General features: G+C 53.0%; 1 protein-coding gene across 1 annotated transcript in view; it reads right to left on the bottom strand.

The window, feature by feature from the left end:
• Positions 1–10,128, bottom strand: part of LOC147116796 (protein scribble homolog) — a 145,134-nt gene extending 135,006 nt beyond the window's left edge. Inside the window, 1 exon segment of the mRNA XM_085987226.1 lies at positions 9,760–10,128. Coding sequence (XP_085843352.1) covers positions 9,760–9,918 — 159 coding nt within the window. The 5' untranslated portion in view covers positions 9,919–10,128.
• Between the last annotated feature and the right edge of the window lie 1,906 nt (positions 10,129–12,034).

Genomic DNA, 12,034 nt, shown 5'->3' with positions numbered 1-12,034 from the left:
GGGAGGGCGGGGGGGGGGAAGGGAGGGCGGGGGGGGGAAGGGAGGGCGGGGGGGGGGGGAAGGGAGGGCGGGGGGGGGGGGAAGGGAGGGCGGGGGGGGGGGAAGGGAGGGCGGGGGGGGGGAAGGGAGGGCGGGGGGGGGGGGGGGAAGGGAGGGCGGGGGGGGGGAAGGGGAGGGCGGGGGGGGGGGGGGAAGGGAGGGCGGGGGGGGGGGGAAGGGAGGGCGGGAAGGGAGGGCCCCGAGGGTCGCGGGCGGGCCCCCACCCCCCCCCGAGGTGAAGACCGCCGATTGTGCGCGCAGCAGGAGCTGAGACGCGGCGTCCCTCTCTGGCTCGGCCGGCGGGCCCGGTTGCCAGGGTAACCGTGACGCTGACCAAGCCCCGCCCCCCGGCCGAACCAGAGAGAGAGACGCCGCGTCTCAGCTGCTCCTGCTACCCCCCCCCCCCGCCCCCGAGGGTCGCGCCCCCCCCCCCCCCAGGTGAAGACCGCCGATTGCGGCTGTGCGAGACGTCCAGCGGGCCCGGTTGCCAGGGTAACGCTGGATGCTCAGCAAGCCCCGCCCCCCGGCCGAGCCAGAGAGAGACGCCGCGTCTCAGCTCCTGCTGCGCGCGCACCCTAGCGGCGCTGGGCTGAGGCTCGGCCCTCCAGCCTTCGAGTGGGGCCGGGAGGTGCCTAGCTCGGGCGTGGGTGCAGAGGAGACGCCGAGGCTTCTAGGCCTACCTGGAAAAACGGGGGAAAGGTAGGAAAATTAATGAGATTAGATAAGTTAATTACTTTCTAAATCATTTTTTTTTTAAAACAATATGTGTTTTAAAAGCAACGTTTTTTTTTAAGACGCAGAAAGCGGGAAAAAGGAAAAGTTTGGAATCAAGATGGCGGCGACTCACCTCGGTTCAGAAGGATAAGGCCCGGCCACACACGCACCGATTGGCCCGGCGGCACACGCCAGCAACCCGGCGTACGATTGGTCGAGCTCGAGGTCACTCTGTCGCTAATGAGCGGATAATGAGATGCTAATGAGCGGAATGTTGAAGGTTTTTGGGAAACCGCGGGGCGCGATTTTAGCCCGGCCGAAAAGTAAATACGCTTAAAACCGTCTCGGAAGCGTAAGCTTTCTTTGGAGGTAACGCGCGCGTAGGTACGCCCTGTAACTTTCGAGCGCATAGCCCGACAGACGCACAGGCGATGACAGACAGACAGACCGATTTATATATATAGATAGATATAAGATAGATAGTTAGAAGATAGGTGAATTGGCCTCTACTGCCTTCTGTGGCAGAGAATTCCACAGGTTCACCACTCTCTGGGTGAAGAAATTCCTCATCTCTGTCCCAAATGGCTTACCCCTTATCCTTAGACAGTGACCCCTGGTTCTGGACTCCCCGACCATCGGGAACATCATTCCAGCATCTAGTCTGTCTACTCCTGTTAGAATTTTATAATTTTCGATGAGATCCCCTCATTCTTCTAAACTCCAGCGAATACAAGCCCAATCGACCCAATCTCTCCTCATACGTCATTCCTGCTATCCCAGGTATCAGCCTGGTGAATCTTCGCTGAACTCCCTCCATGGCAAGAACATCCTTCCTCAGATAAGGCGACCAAAACTGCACACAATACTCAAGGTGTGGTCTCACCAAGGCCCTGTACAACTGCAGCAAGACATCCTTGTTCCTGTACTCAAACCCTCTCGCTACGAAGGCCAACATACCATTGGCCTTCTTAACCGCCGGCTGCACCTGCATGCTTACCTTCAGCGACTGGTGCACAAGGACGCCCAGGTCTCGTTGCACTTCCCCTTCTCCCAATCTATTGCCATTCAGATAATCATCTGCCTTCCTGTTTTTGACACCAAAGTGGATAACCTCACATTTATCCATGTTATATTGCATCTGCCATGCTTCTGCCCAATCACCCAACCTGTCCAAATCATACTGGAGTTTCTCGGCATCCTCCTCACAGCACACACGCCCACCCAGCTTTGTGTCGTCTGCAAACTTGGAAATATTACAACTAGTTCCCTCGTCCAGATCATTAGTATATATTGTGAATAGCTGGGGTCCAAGGATCGATCCCTGCGTTACCCCACTAGTCACTGCCTGCCACTTGGAAAAAGAGCCGTTTATTCCAACTATTTGCTTTCTGTCTGCCAACCAGTTCTCTATCCAAGTAAATACCTTGCCCCCAATCCCATGTGCCTTAATTTTACACGCTAATCTCTTATGCGGGGCCTTATCGAAAGCCTTTTGAAAATCCAAATACACCACATCCACTGGTTCTCCCTTATCTATTTTACCAGTTAAATCCTCAAAAAATTCCAGTAGATTAGTCAAGCACGATTTACCTTTTGTAAAGCCATGTTGACTTTGTCCGATCCAGTCACTTTTTTCCAAGTGCTCTGCTATTGCATCCTTTATAATGGACTCCAGCATTTTCCCCACTTCCGATGTCAGGCTTACCGATCTGTAATTCCCCGTTTTCTCTCTACCACCCTTTTTGAACAGTGCAGTGAATCTCCTCTGCACCCTCTCCCATGCAATCACACCCTTCCTATAGTGTGGCGACCAGAACTGCACACAGTATTCCAGTTGCGGCCTAACTAGCGTTTTGTACAGCTCCATCATAACCTCCCTGCTCTTATATTCTATGCCTCGGCTAATGAAGACAAGTATCCATATGCCTTTTTAACCACCTTATCTACCTGTCCAGCTGCCTTCAGGGATCTATGTACATGCACACCAAGGTCCCTCTGATCCTCTGTCCTCCCTAGGATCCTACCATTCATCGTGTATTCCCTTGCCTTGTTAGTCCTCCCAAAGTGCATCACCTCACACTTTTCAGGGTTTAAATTCCATTTGCCATTGTTCTGCCCATCTGACCAACCCGTCTATATCGTCCTGTAGCCTGAGGCTTCCCTCCTCGCTATTTACCACTCCACCAATTTTCGTGTCATCTGCCAACTTACTGATCATACCTCCTACATTCATATCTAAATCATTAACGTACACTACAAACAGCAAAGGACCCAGCACCGATCCCTGCGGTACACCACTGGACACAGGCTTCCAGTCACAAAAACAACCTTCCACCATCACCCTCTGCCTCCTGCTACTAAGCCAATTTTGGATCCAATGTGCCAAATTGCCCTGGATCCCATGGGTTCTTACCTTCTTGACCAGTCTCCCATGCGGGACTTTGTCAAAAGCCTTACTGAAGTCCATGTAGACTACATCAACTGCACTACCCTCATCTACACACCTAGTCACCCCCTCGAAAAATTTAATCAAATTGGTTAGACATGATCTCCCCCTGACAAAGCTATGCTGCCTATTCTTGAAACATAGAAGATAGGAGCAGGAGTAGGCCATTCGGCCCCTCGAGCCTGCTCCGCCATTCAATGCGATCATGGCTGATCATCCAAATTCAGTACCCTGTCCCTGCCTTCTCCCCATATCCCTTGATCCCTTTAGCCTTAATAAATATATCCAACTCCTTCTTGAATATATTTAATGAATTGGCCTCTACTGCCTTCTGTGGTAGAGAATTCCACAGGTTCACCACTCTCTGGGTGAAGAAATTCCTCATCTCTGTCCTAAATGGCTTACCCCTTATCCTTAGACTGTGACCACTGGTTCTGGACGCCCCGACCATTGGGTACATCATTCCTGCATCTAGTCTGTCCAGCCCTGTCAGAATTTTATAAGTTTCAATGAGATCCCCTTTCATTTTTCTAAACTCCGAGTATAAGCCCAATCGACCCAATCTCTCCTCATACGTCATGCCTGCCATCCCAGGTATCAGTCTGGTGAATCTTCGCTGCACTCCCTCCATGGCAAGAATATCCTTCCTCAGATAAGGTGACCAAAACTGCACACAATACTCAAGATGTGGTCTCACCAAGGCCCTGTACAACTGCAGCAAGACATCCTTGTTCCTGTACTCAAACCCTCTCGCTACGAAGGCCAACATACCATTTGCCTTCATAACCGCCTGCTGCACCTGAATGCTTACCTTCAGCGACTGGTGCACAAGGACACCCAGGTCTCGTTTCACTTCCCCTTCTCCCAATCTATTGCCATTCAGATAGTCATCTGCCTTCCTGTTTTTGACACCAAAGTGGATAACCTCGCATTTATCCACGTTATATTGCATCTGCCATGCTTCTGCCCAATCACCCAACCTGTCCAAATCATACAGGGGTTTCTCGGCATCCTCCTCACAGCACACACGCCCACCCAGCTTTGTGTCATCTGCAAACTTGGAGATATTACATCTAGTTCCCTCGTCTAGATCATTAATATATATTGTGAATAGCTGGGGTCCTAGCACCAATCCCTGCGGTACCCCACTAGTCACTGCCTGCCACTCGGAAAAAGACCCATTTATTCCAACTCTTTGCTTTCTGTCTGCTAACCAGTTCTCTATCCAAGTCAATACCTTGCCCCCAATCCCATGTGCCTTAACTTTACACGCTAATCTCTTGTGCGGGACCTTACCAAAAGCCTTTTGAAAGTCCAAATACACCACATCCACTGGTTCTCCCTTATCTATTTTACCAGTTACATCCTCAAAAAATTCCAGTAGATTAGTCAAGCACGATTTACCTTTTGTAAATCCATGTTGACTTTATCCGATCCTGTCACTGTTTTCCAAGTGCTCTGCTATTACATCTTTTATAATGGACTCTAGCATTTTCCCCACTACCGATGTCAGGCTTACCGGTCTGTAATTCCCCGTTTTCTCTCTACCACCTTGTTTGAATAGTGGGGTAACATTAGCTACCCTCCAAATCCATGGGTACTGTTCCAGATTCTATCGAATGTTGGAAGATGATCAGCAATGCATCTACTATTTCTAGGGCCACTTCCTTAAGTACCCTAGGATGTAGATTATCAGGCCCTGGGGATTTATCGGCCTTCAATCCCGTCAATTTCCCTAAAACCTTTTCCCGACAAATACTGATTTCTTTCAGTTCCTCCCTTTCATCAGACCCTATGTTCCCCGACATCTCTGGGAGGTTATTTGTGTCCTCCTTTGTGAAGACAGAACCAAAGTATGTATTTAATTGGTCTGCCATTTCTTTGTTCCCCATTATAAATTCCCCTGATTCTGACTGCAAGTGACCTACACTTGACTTCACCAATCTTTTTCTCTTCACATATCTATAAAAGCTTTCAGAGTCAGGTTTTATGTTTCCTGCAAGCTTACTCTCATACTCTATTTTCCCCTTCTTAATTAATCCCTTTGTTGAATCCTAAACTGCTCCAAGTGGAGACTAATTCTGTCCCTCAGAATTTTTTCCAATAATTTCCCTACCACTGATGTTAGGCACACTGGCCTGTAATTCCCTGGTTTATCCCTACTACCCTTCTTGACTAATGGTACTACGTTAGCTGTCCTCCAGTCCTCTGGCACCTCCCCTGTGGCCAGAGAGGTTCTGAAAATTTGTGTCAGAACCCCTGCAATCTCCTCCCTTGCCTCACACAGCAGCCTGGGATAGATCTTGCCTGGGCCTGGGGATTTATCCACTTTTAAGCCCGCCCAAACCGCTAGTGCCTCCTCCCCCTCAATACTAATTTGTTCAAGTATATCACAATCCCCCTGCCTGATTTCTGTGCCTACATCGTCCTTCTCCATAGTGAACACAGATGCAAAATATTCATTTAAAACCTCACCCACATCTTCCGGCTCTACACACAGATCGACACTTTGGTCCCTACTCTTTCCCTGGTTATCCTCTTGCCCTTAGTATACTTAGAAAACACCATGGGATTTTCCTTTATTTTGCCCGCCAGTGTTTTTTCATGCCCCCTCTTCGCTCTCCTAATTTCTTTAAGTACCCCCCTGCACTTTCTATACTCCTCTAGGGCTTCCACTGTTTTTGGTCCTTTGTATCTGCCAAGAGCCTCCCTTTTTTAAATAATCCATTCTTGTATATCCCTTGACATCCAGGGTTCCCTGGGCTTGTTGGTCCCATGCTTGACCTTTATGGGAACATGTTGGCGCTGTACTCTCTCTATTTCATTTCTGAAAGACTCCCACTGCTCTGATGTGGATTTTCCTACAAGTAGCTGATCCCAATCCACTTTGGCCAGATCCTGCCGTATCATATTAAAATCGGCCTTCCCCCAATTTAGAACCTTTATTTCCAGTCCATCTTTGTCCTTTTCCATGACTACCTTAAATCTCACCAAATTATGGTCAATGTCACCAAAATGCTCTCCTACTGACACTCTACCACTTGCCCGGTTACATTCCCTAGAATTAGGTCTAGTACCACCCTCTCTCTTATAGGACTTTCTACATGCTGGTTCAAAAAGCTCTCCTGGATGCACTTTAAGAATTCCGCACCCTCTAAGCCTTTCACACTCTGACTATCCCCGGTAAATATTGGGGAAGTTGAAATCCCCTACTATTATTACCCTATTATTTCTACACTTCTGAGATTAGCCTACATATCTGTTCCTCTATCTTCCCCTGACTGTTTGGGGGCCTATAGTACACTCCCAGCAAAGTGCTTGCCCCCTTTTTGTTTTTAAGTTCTACCCATATGGCCTCATTAGAGGAACCTGCTAAGATATCATCCCTCCTTACAGCAGTAATTGACTCCTTGATTAATATTGCGACAACCCCTCCTCTTTTACACCCCCCTCTGTCTCGCCTGAAGATTCTATACCCCGGAATATTGAGCTGCCATTGTCGGATAGATGCCAATGTTACAGCTGTACTGGAACAACTTAGCTAGAGGCGTAGCTAGTTCTGGAGCACAAGTCCTCAGCACGATAGCCGAGATGTTGTTGGGGCCCATAGCCTTTGCTGTATCCAGTGCGCTCAGCCGTTTCTTGATATCTCACGGAGTGAATCGAATTGGCAGAAGGTTGGCTTCTGTGATGGTGGAGACCTCAGGAGGCCAAGATGGATCATCCAGTCGGCACTTCTGGCTGAAGTTTCTCCTGCTCCCCCCTCCTTCACCATTACACTGCCGGTTATCTCGAGCTGCTCTCACAATCTGCGAGCATGGGTGATGTCTCCAGATACCAAAAAAGATTAAAACCACATCTCTGGGATCAAGATATGAGATAGAACAGCTGCCAACAATCAGGTCACCTAGACAGGGAGGTACAAGGCAGGAGTGCTGTGTGAGCTAACCAACTCACATGATCAAACGCTCCACTAACCATTGAAAGCAAAAACCTAATATTTAAACAATCATATCTAAACATTAAACACCCGCAACTCACTCCATCGACCAACCAGTCGGTGCATGAGAGAGAGAGAGAGAAGGGCATGTGTTCAGGGCAGTTTACTTAACATTATAATGAGAAGGTAATAGGATCGGGGCTGGGTGCAGTGCAGATACTTCACACAGTGCAGCACGACACCACCCCAGGTCAGACTGCTCGAACTCCCATCACAAGCTGTGAATCAAAGTATAAAGCCCCTAATTCCACTCAGTTGGGTACAAGACAGTGAGAACTTAGACAGGGATGACTCTCAAAAAACCCGCTGGATAAAGAGCGACTGGGCTAAGCGAGATAGACTCCGGGTTTGAAAAGACAGGAAGAGGCCATTCAGTACTGGCTGTCAGTGTCGGCTTTCTGAACAAGCTAGTCAGTTAACGTCGGTACTGGCCCACAGCGCAGGTAGTCTGTGGAGTCCACCCATCATCGGACAATCCCACACCGCACATTTCCAACTGTCTGTCTCAGACCCTGCCAGGACAGGAGTCCAGACAAACACCACAATAAAAGGCCTACACTGGGAAACCAGGCGCGGCACAGATCTTTGTTAATGGGATTAAAATAACTACAGATCCGAGACCGTAAACAAATCGAAGAGCAGGGAGTTCTGCCGGTGTCCTGTTCAACATCCGCCCTTGACCTACACCACCAGAAACAGATTATATGGAAACGCATCTCACTGCTGTATGCAAACTGGTGACTGTGTTTCCCTACACAGCAGCAGTGCGGACTGAGGCCCCGCCCCGCCCCGGCCTACGCGGAGTGAGGCCCCGCCCCCGCCTACACGGAGTGAGGCCCCGCCCCCGCCTACGCGGAGTGAGGCCTCGCCCCTGCCTACGCGGAGTGAGGCCCCGCCCCCGCTGTAAGGCCCCGCCCCTGCCTACGCGGAGTGAGGCCCCGCCCCTGCCTGCGAGGAGTGAGGCCCCGCCCCGCCTACGCAGAGTGAGGCCCCACCCACGCGGAGTGAGGCCCCGCCCCCGCGGAGTGTGGCCCCGCCCCGGCCTACGCGGAGTGAGGCCCCGCCCCTGCCTGCGAGGAGGGCCCCGCCCCGCCTACGCAGAGTGAGGCCCCACCGACGCGGAGTGAGGCCCCGCCTACGCAGAGTGTGGCCCCGCCCTCGCCTGCGCGGAGTGAGACTCCGCCCCCGGCTACGCAGAGTGAGGCCCCGCCCCGCCTGCGCAGTGAGGCCCCGCCCCTGCCTACGCGGAGTGAGGCCTAGTTCTATGCAGTAAATTCGATGTAATTATACGATAACATTCCTCAGGTCGGGATCTCCCTTGTGGGATTCAAGTTCCACTCAAGAGGCTTAAACACCAAAATCCAGGCTGACACTCCAGTGCACTACTGATGTATTGCTGCACTGTCGGAGGGGCAGTACTGAGGGAGCGCCGCACTGTCGGAGGGGCAGTATTGAGGGAGCGCCGCACTGTCGGAGGGGCAGTACTGAGGGAGCGCTGCACTGTCGGAGGGGCAGGACTGAGGGAGTGCCGCATTGTCGGAGGGGCAGTACTGAGAGAGCGCTGCACTGTCGGAGGGGGAGTCCTGAGGAAGTGCTGCACTGTCGGAGGGGCAGGACTGAGAGAGCGTTGCACTGTCGGAGGGGGAGTCCTGAGGAAGTGCTGCACTGTCGGAGGGGGAGTCCTGAGGAAGTGCTGCACTGTCGGAGGGGCAGGACTGAGGGAGTGCGGCACTGTCGGAGGGGCAGGACTGAGGGAGCGCCGCACTGTCGGAAGGGCAGGACTGAGGGAGTGCGGCACTGTCGGAGGGGCCGTCTTTCTGATGAGACGTTAAACCAAGGCCCCGTCTGCTCTCTCAGGTGGAATTAAAAGATCCCACAGCCACTGTTTTAAACAAGAGCAGGGGAGTTCTCCCATGTGTCCTGAGGCCAATATTTATCCCTCAATTAACAGGAGTGAAACAGATGATCCGGTCATTATCACATTGCTGTCTGTGGGAGCTTGCTGTGCGCAAACTGGTTGTCGCGTTTCCCACATTACAACAGTGACTGCACTTCAAAATACTACTTCATTGGCTGAAAAGCGCTTTGGGACGTCCGGTGGTCGTGAAAGGTGCTATAGAAATACAAGTCTCTCTTTCCCAGGGCCTTCCCCCCCTGGGACCTCGCCCCCCCGGGCCCCAGCCTCTCTCCCCGGGGCCTCTCTCTCCCCCCCGGGGCCCGGCCTTCCCCCCCCCTGGGGCCTCTCTCCCCGGGGGCCCGGACCTCTCTCTCCCCGGGGCCTCTCTCTCCCCCCGGGGCCCGGCCTTCCCCCCCCTGGGGCCTCTCTCTCCCCCCGGGGCCCGGCCTGTCCCCCGGCCTCTCTTCCCCCTCCCCGGGTCCCCCGGCCTGTCCCCCGGCCTCTCTTCCCCCTCCCCGGGTCCCCCGGCCTGTCCCCCGGCCTCTCTTCCCCCTCCCCGGGTCCCCCGGCCTGTCCCCCGGCCTCTCTTCCCCCTCCCCGGGTCCCCCGGCCTCTCTTCCCCCTCCCCGGGTCCCCCGGCCTCTCTCCCCCGGCCCGGCCTACCTTGGGCAGCTCCCGCAGCTGGTTGGAGTCGAGGAGCAGCTCCTCCAGGCTGCGGCTGTAGCGGTAAATCTCCTCGGGGACGCCGCTCAGGGAGCAGTGCCGCCGGTCCACAGACTCGATGTGCCGGTTGCAGCGCCAGAGCGGGATACACTTCAGCATCGCCGCGGCCTCAAGCTCGACCCGGCCCGACTCACCGCCCGCCTATTGCGGCATCGGGGCTCTGCCCGCTCTCGCAGCCCGCGCTCCGTCCCCGGGCCCGCTCTCGCTCTCACGCTCTGCGGGCCGCTCTGACCTCATCACGCACACAGCACGTCCGAGCCCGCCGCCATCTTTGTTAGGGGCACCCGGACCCTGCGGGGCAACCCGGGACCCCCCAAACCAACCCAGCCCAGCCCGGGACCACCCAGCCCGGCCCGGCCCGGCCCGGGACCACCCAGCCCAGCCCGGCCCGGGACCCCCCCAAACCAGCCCAGCCCGGCCCAGGACCCCCCCAACCCAGCCCAGCCCGGCCCAGGACCCCCCCAACCCAGCCCAGCTCAGCCCGGGACCCCCAGCCCAAGACCGCCCAGCCCGGCCCTGGAACCCCCAGGCCGGCCCGGGACCGCCCCGCCCAGCCCGGGACCGCCCAGCCCAGCCCAACGCACCCCAGCCCGGGACCCTGCAGCAGCAACTTTCACCACCTCCCACCCTTACAGCCACTTTTTAAGGTGTAGTCGCTCTTCTGATGCAGAGAAGCAGGCAGCCACTGAAAACTCCCACAAACAGCAATGAGAACACACACCGCAGCCTCTGCTTTACTTTGTTGGTTGACGGATGAATTCTAGCCCCAACCCCACAATGAATATATTTTAATTAGAGCCTGCAAGCATCCTAGGGGGTAATTAGAGAGACTGGTGGTGACTATAAATCATAGAATCACACGATGGTTACAAGACAGGAGGCCGTCAGTCAGCCCATCATGACTGTGCTGGCTCGCTGAAAGAACTATCCAATTAGTCCCACTCCCTGCTCTTTCCCAAATCACATTGAACTCCTCCTCAAGGCTTCCATGGCCATAGAGTGTATCCGGGATGGTTTCCTAGAACAGTATGTAATGGAACCAATCAGGGAGCAAGTTCTGACAAAGGGTCATCGACTTGAAATGTTAAATCCGTATATCTTAATGTAGTGTGTCCTTCAATCAATCGACAGAGACTGCAGAGGAACAATCAACAGGTGTTTACTGGATGAGGGTTACTCTAAAACTAATAGTACAGATCCCTACTCAGGGTTTATATACAGGTGTGATCACTGCCGGTACTACAGTATACAGGAGCTGTAAAAGGTAGTTCTCCCCTTAAAAGGTACATGCACTACAATTCCTCCCCTTTTAGATTAACAGTACCATAACATTCATTTAACAATTAACACTTTTAACATGCAACATTAACTGAACATAGTCCATTTATAAATTCAGTCTTTGGGGCGGCTTCCTGATCCTTTCTGGATAGCGCCTTTCCTGAGTGTCTTGCTCTTGGTGCAGAGGCGATTCTGGCCCCCTGTCGTCGGTTGGTTCATCAGCTTCCGATGCTACTGTTTCTGGGGTAGATGCTACCTGTATGTCGGGTTCATCACCAGGTACGCGAGACATGGGGTTGACTCGTTCCTGTGACTCGAGGATCTGGTCGACATGGTGTCTCACAATGTTCTCCCCAACATCCACTGTGTACATTAGTGGCCCCTGCCGTGTGCATATCGTTCCGGGTTGCCATTTCTCTGTTCAGTAGTCGCGGGCCAAGACTGGTTGCCCTACATTGAAGCTCCTTGTCGGCTTCTCATTGATGTGTTGGAATTGCTTAGTCTCAACATCTCTTCGTACATTTGGTCTGAGCAAATCCAGACGAGATCTCAACCTTCGGTTAAAGAACATCATGGCCGGGGTCTGGTTGGTGACTGCATGTGTCGCATTTCTGTAGGCTAACAGGAATTTGTCCACCTTATGCTGCAGTGGAATATCGTCATGACACATGGCCCTTACTGCCTTTTTAAAGGTTTGTACGAACCTCTCAGCCAATCCATTTGTGGCTGGATGATACGGGGCGGATGTGTAATGCCTTACCCCATTCCTTTTCATAAATTTCCGAAACTCTTCGGACACAAACTGTGGTCAGTTATCACAGCAAATCTGCTCTGGCAAGCCGTTCCTGGCAAATATGGTCCGTAGGACTGCAATCGTTTTCTCCGTGGTGGTGGAGGACATTTTGATCACCTCAGGCCATTTCGAGTGCGCATCCAC

Source organism: Somniosus microcephalus, chromosome 5, assembly GCF_052327205.1.
Source record: "Somniosus microcephalus isolate GS21.2 chromosome 5, FLI_Smic_1.0, whole genome shotgun sequence".
Classification (NCBI taxonomy): domain Eukaryota; kingdom Metazoa; phylum Chordata; class Chondrichthyes; order Squaliformes; family Somniosidae; genus Somniosus; species Somniosus microcephalus.
This window is presented reverse-complemented; position numbering and strand designations above follow the sequence as displayed.